The 11603-nt window shown below is 41.2% G+C and overlaps 1 protein-coding gene across 2 annotated transcripts in view; it reads right to left on the bottom strand.

The window, feature by feature from the left end:
* Positions 1–479: 479 nt before the first annotated feature.
* The window catches only part of LOC120054589 (afadin- and alpha-actinin-binding protein-like), a 39817-nt gene continuing 28693 nt past the window's right edge, over positions 480–11603 (bottom strand). Inside the window, exons 9-14 of one of the 2 annotated variants that reach the window (XM_039002046.1) lie at positions 6982–7126; positions 6350–6480; positions 2065–2238; positions 1818–1935; positions 1449–1599; positions 480–1172 (exon numbers count right to left, since the gene is read on the bottom strand). In XM_039002046.1, the coding sequence (XP_038857974.1) occupies positions 1037–1172; positions 1449–1599; positions 1818–1935; positions 2065–2238; positions 6350–6480; positions 6982–7126 (855 nt within the window). In that variant the 3' untranslated portion in view covers positions 480–1036. The remainder of the gene's footprint in view (positions 1173–1448; positions 1600–1817; positions 1936–2064; positions 2239–6349; positions 6481–6981; positions 7127–11603) is intronic. The other variant, XM_039002047.1, reaches the window with a different exon arrangement.

Genomic DNA, 11603 nt, shown 5'->3' with positions numbered 1-11603 from the left:
TCTTACTTTCTTTCCTTCCTATTACAGATTCCAACCTGAACCGCTCTGAGCAGCATCTATGATGAGTGTGGACCTGAGGGAGAAGGCAGAAGCCCATGTGGCCTGTTGCTCCTCTGAGCAGTGTGCTTAGAGCTCTGGTGGAGCAGATACTATGTAACCTTTCGAACAGAAAATACATAATTTCACATCACTGAGATCTTGACCATTCAAATTGTAATAAATCCAACTGTGCATCCAAAGATGGTCTCTGATACATTATAGCCCTCTAACAACAGCAATTTAATGGCAATCACTTTTCATGGTGAATTGTAAAATAAGAAATCAATGCAGAAAACACTTTCACTTGACACTTGATATTTGCAGTTATAAAGTGCATCCGCCTCGCTGTGACTGTTCCGTGCGCTGCATCTACAACAATAAACACAATAGCCTTGAGCAATATTGTTTTGTCATCGTCACAATCACTTCAAGGGGAAAGACACAGTTTAAATGTATTTATGAAATTGACAGAACTAATATATCTTATTGCCTTTGGTGTATCAGCAGCATCGAAATAAAAGTACATTCTAAGATGCTATCAAATATTTAAGGGGGAAACAATGTTGACCATGATAAATACATTACTCTGTCTGACAGAGTGCCTACGTATAAACATTCAACTTTATAAAACTACAAGACCTTAACAAAAAGGTAATACAACAAAGACATTTGACATGAAATATATACAAAACGACATCTACAAACACCAACATTACATTAAAAACCAGACTAATTTGTCCCTGTCATTTACAATGAGCCACTCAGCAGCAAAAATATTACGGCTCTATCAAAACACAGACAGGGGCCTCGTCTGTCCGGGTCCTTTTTGTCTGGTTAAATTATATATTTTTATTTTATTAAGTTCTACAAACAAGAACTAAATATGTTTGGCGTTTCCATTTAAGTGTGTCTGACTACCTTTGATACTACACTTGATATTGAATGGTTTAAGAGCATGGATTGTCATGGGAAAAGACCAAGGTGTCTATCCCTGTGTTTAAATGGAGCCGTTTCTATCTCCCGTGAATGTGTATGCTCTGCGATTTGCTCCTCCATTCGCGTGTCGGAGCTGGGCAGGAACGTCACCATTGCGAAGGATGCTGGAGTCCTGCTTTGGGTGGATTGTGCTCGGGCTGGAAAGAACATTTTACACAGCATTACAGCTTCATCCCCATCGAGAGCAAAGTCTTGAATTCTTGACATTATAGTTGTGTAGCTAGCAGTTTCTCTAAACAAGAGCAACAAACAGTCAAGTGCATACAGAGGACATCTATCTACATACGTACGAGACGGTTCCTTCAATTGATTTAAGCTCTGCTTTGTTAGTTTTCCTTTTGGTTTTACAATTGTGTTGAGTGCTGCACTGTATTGTGTACCTGTTGTGAATATCTATATCATGTGTAGGGTACCTTTTTTCTGGGATAAGGCGGTGTGTGCGATACAGATCTGCCGTGGGTGGCGTCTTCGCTGGGGAGGCTCTGGATGTGGAGAAAGCCGTGTGGGATAGTGATTTATTTAACTTGGCTGGAGTCGACACAGGCCTAACCTCTGACTCAGCCCCTGGCAAAAGATATTAAATGAGTCATGATGTGTCAACAACCATACACAACACAGTTTTCACCAATTCCACCAACGTGCCCTACGGTAGACTTTCTCTTTTGGTAGGTCGCTTTATGAAGTGTTCAGAGACAAATGCTTTCTATTTGATTTGACTGATATGAAGGAAGAGCCATGTCCTCCAGCTTAGTGCTGGTATTCAGGAGGAGCAAATTACTTACATACTGATAAGGCACTTTGAGACTTTGACATCTGTGGTTTCATTTGGTCTCCAAATGGAGTCAAGTTTAAAAACTGATGTTTGAGCCATGTGGCGCGGTCCTCCTCAAATGCTTTTCTCTGCAGGACAAAGGTTTGAATATTAGCCTGAATAATTCACTTTGAAATTAAATAATTAATGAAATTGCAAGTCATCAAATTTCCAAGTTATCTGCCCTCTTGTACACTCTCTGAACAGACTCTCTGTACCTCGTGGCTCAGTCTTATGGCTGCCTCTGTGAAGTTCCTCCTTTCCGCCTCAAAGTTCTTCCGTTTTTCTTCGAAGGACTTCCAATCCTCCTTGAGGCGCTCCTTCTCCTTCTGCATGTAGCAGTCGTTGAGCAGCGAGGCTGTCTCATCGTCACATGGGAAGTTCAGCTGCTGCTGTGAGAACAGAACACACAGAGCAGTGGAGACTGAGGATTAGGAGGGAGAATTACTGACAACTGATTATTACTGACAACTGAGGTAGCAGTTCGTGACCTTGGGACTATAATGTTCTATCGGTGCAAAGCATAGTTCTGAGATATTAAAGCATCAATGTTTTCACATCCCAGATCTGTTTTGTAGTGGATTCTTCTTTCATAACCCATAAAGGTCCTAAAGTTGCAGAGTATAAAAATCCTGAGATATTTGTAAATTCCAGACTCACATTAAGCATCTCCAATCCAAAATTAAATCTAGAATCAGCTTCCTATTTCGCAACACGCCTCCTTCACTTACGCTGATAAACATACCCTCGTAAAACTGACTATCCGACCGATCCTTGACTTCGGCGATGCCATTTACAAAACAGCCTCCAACACTACTCAGAAAATTGGATGTAGTCTATCACAGTGCCATCCGTTTTGTCACCAAAGTCCCATATACTACCCACCACTGCGACCTGTATGCTCTCGTTGGCTGGCCCTTGCTTCATATTTGTCGCCAAACACACTGGCTCCAGGTCATCTATAAGTCTTTGCTAGGTAAAGCCCCGCCTTATCTCAGCTCACTGGTCACCATAGCAACACCCACCCGTAGCACGCGCACCAGCAGGTACATTTCACTGGTCATCCCCAAAGCCAACTCCTCTTTGGCCGCCTTTCCTTCCAGTTCTCTGCTGCCAATGACTGGAACGAATTACAAAAATCACTGAAGCTAGAGACTTATATCTCCCTCACTAACTTGAAGCATCAGCTGTCAGAGCAGCTTACCGATCATTGCACCCGTACACAGCCCATCTGTAAATAGCCCACCCAACTACCTCATCCCCATATTGTTATTTATTTTTGCTCTTTTGCACCCCAGTATCTCTACTTAACCTCTCTTGGGTAGGGGGCAGTATTTTCACGTCCGTATCAAAAGTGTGCCCAAAGTAAACTGCCTGTTACTCAGGCCCAGAAGCTAGGATATGCATATAATTAGTAGATTTGGATAGAAAACACACTAAAGTTTCTAAAACTGTTAAAATAATGTCTGTGAGTATAACATAACTGATATGGCAGGCGAAACCCCGAGGACAAACCATCCACCCCCCACAAAAATTCAGCCTACCACTATTTTCAATGGCTGTCACTTTTATTATAAGGCGAAGTCCTCCCAGATTACAGTTCCTAGGGCTTCCACTAGATGTCAACAGTCTTTAGAAAGAGTTTCAGGCTGGTTTTTGGAAAAATGAGCCAGAAATTGTAGTTTTTCTAGGTGGCTCCCATTTTGGCTGTAGTGTTTCCAAGCGTGTAAATGAGAGCGCGTTCTTTGGCATTTTCCTCCGGTAAAGACAATAATGTTTCTCCGCCTTAAAGTTGATTGACGTATTAGGGTACCTGAGGTTTGATTATAAACATTGTTTGACTTCTTTGGAAAAGTTTCAGTAACGTTTGTGATTCCTTTTGTATGCATTTTGATGGAGGAAAACTAAGTGAATAACTGACTGAGTTTTTATAGATATAATGGACATTATCGGATAAAAGGACCATTTGTGATGTAACTGGGACCTTTTGGAGTGCCAACAGAAGAAGATCATCAAAAGGTGAGGCATTTATTATATCGCTGTTTCTGACTTTCGTTTTGCACCTGCCTGGTTGAAATATGTTTTTCATGGTTTTGTATGCGGGGCGCTGTCCTCAGATGATCGCATGGTGTGCTTTCGCCGTAAAGCCTTATTGAAATCTGACACAGCGGCTGGATTAACAAGAAGTTAAGCTTTATTTTGATGTATTACACTTGTGATTTTATGAAAGTTAAATATGTATATTTCTGTACCGTCCCACCTGCCCATAAGAAGTTAAACATCATCATCTGCACATCTATCACTCCAGTGTTAATGCTAATTGTAATTATTTCGCCACTATGGCCTATTTATTGCCTTACCTCCCTAATCTTATTACATTTGCACACACTGTATATAGATTTTTTCTATTGTGTTATTGACTGTACGTTTGTTTATCCAATGTGTAACTTTGTGTTGTTTTTGTCGCACTGCTTTGCTTTATCTTGGCCAGGTCGCAGTTGTAAATGAGAACTTGTTCTCAACTGGCCTACCTGGTTATGGATAGGGGGCAGCATTTTCACGTTTGGATGAAAAGCGTGCCCAGAGTAAACGGCCTGCTACTCAGTCCCAGTTGCTAATATATGCATATTATAGTAGATTTGGATAGAAAACACTCTGACGTTCCTAAAACTGTTTGAATAATGTCTGTGAGTATAACAGAACTCATATCGCAGGCAAAAACCTGAGACAAAATCCAGGTTTGTAGTTTTTCAACTCAGCCCCTATTGAATATACAGTGGGATATGGATCATTTTGCACTTCCTAAGGCTTCCACTAGATGTCAACAGTCTTTACAACCTTGTCTGATGCCTCTACTGTGAGGTGGGGCCGAACGAGAGGGGTATGAGTCAGAGGTCTGCCAGCAGCCACGAGCTGACCATGCGCGTTCCCATGAGAGGTAGCTCCCGTTCCATTTGCTTTTCTGAAGACAAAGGAATTCTCCGGTTGGAACATTATTGAAGATTTATGATAAAAACATCCTAAAGATTGATTCTATACATCGTTTGATTTGATTCTACGACCAGTAATATAACTTTTTGGAATTTTCATCCGACATTTCCGCTGGACTTGCCCGCGCCTCGTGAGTTTCGATTTGTTTACTAAACGCCCTAACGAAAGGAGGAATTTGGACATAAATTATGGACTTTATGGAACAAATCAAACATTTATTGTGGAACTGGGATTCCTGGGAGTGCATTCTGATGAAGATCATCAAAGGTAAGTGAATATTTATAATGCTATTTCTGACTTATGTTGACTCCAACATGGCGGATATATTCTTGGGTTGTGAATGTCTCTGAGCGCCATACTCAGATTATTGCATGGTTTGCTTTTTCCATAATAAAAAAAAAAAATCTGACACAGCGGTTGCATTAAGGAGAAGTATATCTTTAAATCTGTGAATAACACTTGTTTCTTTTATTAATGTTTATTATGAGTATTTCTGTGATTTGACGTGGCTCTGTGCAAATTCACGGGATGTTTTGGAGGCAAAGCCAAATGTAAACTGAGGTTTTTGGATATAAATATGAACTTGATCGAACAAAACATACATGTATTGTGTGACATGTTGTCCCGGGAGTGTCATCTGATGAAGAATATCAAAGGTTAGTGATTCATTTTATCAATATTTCTGCTTTTTGTGACTCCTCTCTTTGCTTGGAAAATCGCTGTATGCTTTCTGTGACTAGTTGCTGACCTAACATAATGATATGTTCTGCTTTCGCCGAAAAGCTTTTTTGAAATCGGACAATGTGGTTGGATTAACGAGAATTGTATCTTTAAAATGGTGCCTAATACTTGTATGTTTGAGAAAATTAAATTATGAGATTTCTGTTGATTGAATTTGGCGCCCTGCAATTTCATTGGCTGTTGGCGAGGGGTTCCGCTAGAGGGAACGGGGTTCCGAACAACATCATTTACTTTAAGATTTCTGACAAGTGTTTTTTTGTTTGTTTTCCGTGCCATTATTACTGACTAGACACGACCATAATAGAAGGAGATTGCAAAGACGTGTTCTGATTGGTCCGTTTGTATTTGTTCAGGCTTGTGATTGGATTGCAGACAGAACCTCATAGCGCTAAGTTCAAATGGGTTTATGCAGATAGAACTTTCTAGTTTATAATTTTTTTCCACTTAAAATGCACTCTTTCTAAAATCTAACTTCACAGACATATGAACACATCTAAAAGATCAATTATATGTGAACTCATTTTTGACAAAAATGTCAAATAGAACCTTATAGTCCCAAGATCTCGAGTTGTTAATAAGTATTTTCCATTTACTTTAATGTCTATGCTGATAGATCAATCTATTGAGGCAATAGGTAGACAGATTTACAGGTCTGCTAGAAAGAGGTAGATAAGACACTGTAGGTGTAATAACCAGATGAATTCAAAACAAACAAGGCTGAATAAGTATTGAACTGAAGCAGCATCATAGAGAAGAGAGTTCGGCGTATACCTGCAGGAGCTGCTGCTGCGTGTGGATGAAGTCTTTATACTGCTGGATCTCCAGTTTCAGCCTGTCCATCTCCTCTTCATGGACCTCTTTGGGGATGGCGCTCATGTTGGCTCTCTCCCCCACCAAGGACGCTGGACAGGAATCACGTCACAACATCACCAGTGATTCTGAGATGGTTTATTGTTTATGATTATGGTAATAATAGGTTTAACTAATGGATTTAAAAAAAATGAAGGTCTGGGTTTGAAAAATATAGAAATAAAAAACAGCTTCTCCCCAAAGAACCAGTAGAGGTGTCTGTTGGTTCGTGTTTCACAGACAGTGGCTACCACTTTTATTTGACTCTTTTCCATTTGATTTGGCTGATAACAGAGTAAAGTGACCACCCATCAACTGACATTACTTATAGCAAGTGATTTGTTTCACTGTTCAGTTGAGCTTTAAGTGGACATTTAATCAACTCAAAGTCCGGTAGTCGTTCATGTTATTTATAACAAAACTATAATACCACAGACAATAAAACTGAGCATCCTGAGTGACCTCTTTCTCCGGTGGTAAGCAAACGAGGCTAACAAAACCTCACAAGTGGCTGCCCTTTAGAGATGATGCGAGTAGTATGTGACAAAGAATACCTTGGCTGTCCAGTCTCTCCACGTGGCTCTTTAGTCTCCTCCACTGCTGGCGAATGCTATTGGTGAGCTGTTCCCTTGCATGCTCACAGGACAGCTCCAGGCTCTCTCTACTTGAGTCACACACCTCATCCTCCTCTGAACTGGCCTGTTGCAGAGAGATGTCGTGACAACAGGCATAGACCATTAATTGGTTAATTTAATTAATTAAGCAGTCACCTTTATATAGTATGCTATTTTTGTGTGCAGATGGTTTTAAAACTATGCCGGAGTAATTTCAGTTGTAAACTAAGCAATATTGTTTTATTCCCAGCATTACAAATAGAGGCAACATAGCGCTTATTCATTTGACCTCAGTCAAAGGAAGACTAGTTCTGATGGATACATAGATTGACAAACCACATACAGGGCATTCGGAAAGTATTCAGACCCCTTTTTTATGTTACAGCATGATTCTAAAATTGAAAAAATAGTTTTCCTCATCATTTACATAAGTATTCAGACCCTTTGCTATGATACTCGAAATTGAGCTCAGTTGCATCTAGGGTTGCAAAGGGTAAGAAACTTTCCGGTAAATTTCCAGAATTTTTCGGGAAATTTTCCATGGGAAGTTAAGCCCCGGAATTTGGGGAATTTTGCTTAAATTCATCAAAAAGTTAGCTTATAACAGTGAACCTTTTTTGTGGGATACACATAACACGGAACCTAAACCGGCTGCGCGCGCGTGCGCTATCGTGCATAAATGTATTTTGGTCCCCCACACCAAACGTGATCACGACACGCAGGTTAAAATATCAAAACGAACTCTGAACCAATTACATTAATTTGGGGACAGGTCGAAAAGCATTAAACATGTATGGCAATTTAGCTAGTTAGTTGCACTTGCTAGCTAACGTAATTTGTCCTATTTAGCTAGCTTGCTGTAGCTAACTAATTTGTCCTGGTATATAAACATTGAGTTGTTATTTTACCTGAAATGCACAAGGACCTCTACTCCGACAATTAATCCACACATAAAACAGCCAACCGAAATGTTTCTTGTCATCTCTCCTCCTTCCAGGCTTTTTCATCTTTGAACTTATATGGTGATCGCATCTAAACTTTCATTGTATTACCACAACAACCGGCAACAAAGTTCGTCTTTCAATCACCCACATGGGTATAACCAATGAGGAGATGGCACGTGGGTACCTGCTTCTATAAACCAATGAGGAGATGGGAGAGGCAGGACTTTCAGCGCGATCTGCGTCAGAAATAGGAATTACTTCTATTTTAGCCCTTGGCGTCGCAGATGCTCGTTGGCGTGCGTGAGCAGTGTGGGTGCAATAATTGAAGAACATGGATTTCTAAATTTATTTTGCGACGCTCACGCACGCGACGTGTCCGGTCTGGTCAGCATGTAAGGCAATTCTAGGTCTTGTGGCATATTTTGGTTAAACTATCCCCAATTCAATGGAATTGCAACCCTCTCCATGCACAGTGCATTCTTCCATCACATGTGCAGTGTACTCTTCCATCACATGTACAGCTGATTACTATACTGGGTGGTGTGAATATATTTTATATGACATACATTATTTTTTGTTAACTGGTAAATAGTAGCCTACAGCAAAGTGTGTTTAAATCATTTCTAATTTCCGATAGTTCATTTTTGCTACCATGTGGGTTTTAGCTTGCTTGAGCCTATTAACTGAGGAGTGTTAATTCACCTGTTTCCATACATGTTTCATTTGAAAACATTTCTCTTACAAAGGAGTTGTTTAATCTAACTGCTTAACTATTTATCTGTGCATGGAATTGTATTTGATGAAATGAAATACATTTCATTGCAGCTAATGTATAAGGAAAAGCTGTATACAATAGCAAATACTGTGCCGAATCATATGTGAAGAATGCAACAAAGATGCAGAATCATCTGGCCAAGTGCATAAAGTTCCCTCAGCGCTCACAACAAGCAATCTAGAATAGAAGTAGAGGGACTATTGTCAGAGGTGAAAATTATGAATCAGACACCTTATCGATAGCAACAGCTCATGGTCCTCCTGGAATCAGAAGTTTTTTTGACTCAATGGAGGAACGTATTCAGAGAAATGCTGATGAATGTCTTGCTTGAGCTATTCACCTGGTTCACCTCTGATGCTCACAGGCAATGTGTATTGGAAGAGATTTCTGAATGTTCTTCCCCCAGCACACACCACTCCAACCAGACATGCTTTATCTACTCATATGCTGGATGCAGAGCTCAACAGATTTCAAGTGAAGGTCAAGCAAATCAAACCATCTCTGATGGGTGGTAAACTGTTCGTGGGCAAGGATTAATTAACTACATCTCCACCCCTCAACCAGTATTCTACAAGAGCACAGACACAAGGGACAACAGACACACCGGTCTCTACATTGCAGACCACAGAAGGTATTTGCACTGGTGACAGACAATGCGGCGAACATGAAGGCTGATTGGTCTAAAGTGGAGGAGTCCTACCCTCACATCACACCCATTGGCTGTGCTGCTCATACATTGAATCTGCTCCTCAAGGACATCATGGCACTGAAAACAGTGGATACTCTCTACAAAAGAGACAAGGAAATGGTTAGGTAGGTGAAGGGTCATCAAGTTATAGCAGCAATCTACCTAACCAAGCAAAGTGAGAAGAATAAGAGCACCACATTGAAGCTGCCCAGCAACACCCATGGGGGGGGGGGGGGGGGGGGGGGGGGGGGGGGTTGTCATCATGTTTGACAGTCTCCTGTAGGGGAAGGAGTCTCTCCAAGAAATGGCCATATCACAGTCTGCCGATATGGACAGCCCCACCAAGAGGATCCTCCTGGATGATGTATGTTGGGAGAGAGTGGTAAGCAGCCTGAAACTCCTGAAACCTAGAGCAGTAGCCATTGCACGGATTGAGGGAGACAATGCCATCCTGTCTGATGTTCAGACTCTGCTTGCAGATGTAAGAGAATAAATCTGTACTGTACTTCCCTGCCACTTCCCTGTTGCTCACTGCTGAGGCTGCAGGGTAGCCTCGTGGATAGAGCGTTGGACTAATAACCGAAAGTTGCAAGATCGAATCCCCGAGCTGACAAGGTAAAAATCTGTCGTTCTGACCCTGAACAAGGCAGTTAACCCACTGTTCCTAGGCCGTCATTGAAAATAAGAATTTGTTCTTATCTGACTTGCCTAGTTAAATAAAATTAAAAATTTAAAAAGCAGAGGAAACTGCAGTTCTAAAATACATCAAAAAGCATGAAGATTTCTGCCTGAAGCCCATACACGCCACAGAGTACATGTTGGACCCCAAGTATGCTGGCAAGAGCATCCTGTCTGGTGCAGAGATCAATGGTGTCATCACTACTGTGTCTTGCCAACTTGGCCTGGATGAGGCCAAGGTTCTTGGCAGTCTGGTGAGGGCTTTGGGATGGAAATGCAATATGGCAGTCGTGCCAACATATCTCATCAGCCACCTGGTGGAAGGGACTTTGTGGATCTGAGGCTCTGTTGCCTCAATCATCCTCCAAATCCCGGCAACATCAGCCACCTCAGAGTGCAACTCGTCCTTGTTTGGGAACACACACAAAAGCACGCAACAGGTTGACCAATACAAGGGTTGAAAAATTGGTGGCCATCTGGGCAAATTTTAGCCTTTTTGAACCTGACAACGAGCCATCCTCAACAAGGTTGGAAAGTGACAGTGAAGATGAGGCCTCAGAGTCTGATGTTCAAGAGGTGGACATTGAGGAGGTCCAAGGAGAAGACATGGAGGCCTGAGAGGAAGACAACCAAAGCTTAAGTTTCTAGACTATCATTTTACAGATGTATGTTGAAAATGTTTTTGGGAGATGCGATGGATCATTGGGGATCAATTAATATTCCCTTTCTTTTGTTGTTCAGTGAAATCATCCCTTGCAAAGAGTCAACTCATTTAATTCAATTTCAAGTTCAATTCGTAACAATTATTATTTATTTTTTTCTATTGGAAGGATTTAATAATTTGCAATTATGTCTACTTATGATACGGTAAAAGGTTTATGTTTCTGTCTCCATATGATATGGTAAAAATATCCAATGCAAAAAAATCTACATTTAAATGGTATTAATATAAATTTGCATATATTCCTGTTAATTCCCATATATTCCCGTTAATTCCCACGTAAAGTTTCCACCCCTGAATATTCCCCAAAATGTGCATTGGTCATCCTTGAGATGTTTCTACAATTTGATTGTAGTCCATCTGTGGTAATTTCAATTCATTGGACATGATTTGGAAAGGCACACACCTGTCTATATAAGGTCCCACAGTATGACAGTGCATGTTAGATAAAAAACCAAGCCATGAGGTCGAAGGAATTGTCCGTAAAGCTCTAAGACAGGATTGTGTCGAGGCACAGTTCTGGGGAAGGGTACCAAAGTATTTCTGCAGCATTGAAGGTCCCCAAGAACACAGTGGCCTCCATCATTCTTAAATGGATGAATTTTGGAACCACCAAGACTCTTCCTAGCGCGGACCACCCATCCAAACCCGAGCAATCAGGGGAGAAGGGCCTTGGTCAGGGAGGTGACCAAGAACCCGATGGTCACTCTGACAGAGCGCCAGAGTTCCTCTGTGGAGATGGGAGAACCTTCCAAA

The sequence above is a fragment of the Salvelinus namaycush genome, chromosome 10, assembly GCF_016432855.1.
Source record: "Salvelinus namaycush isolate Seneca chromosome 10, SaNama_1.0, whole genome shotgun sequence".
Taxonomy (NCBI): domain Eukaryota; kingdom Metazoa; phylum Chordata; class Actinopteri; order Salmoniformes; family Salmonidae; genus Salvelinus; species Salvelinus namaycush.
The sequence above is the reverse complement of the archived record's forward strand: the minus strand, read 5'-3'. Positions and strand labels throughout refer to the sequence as shown.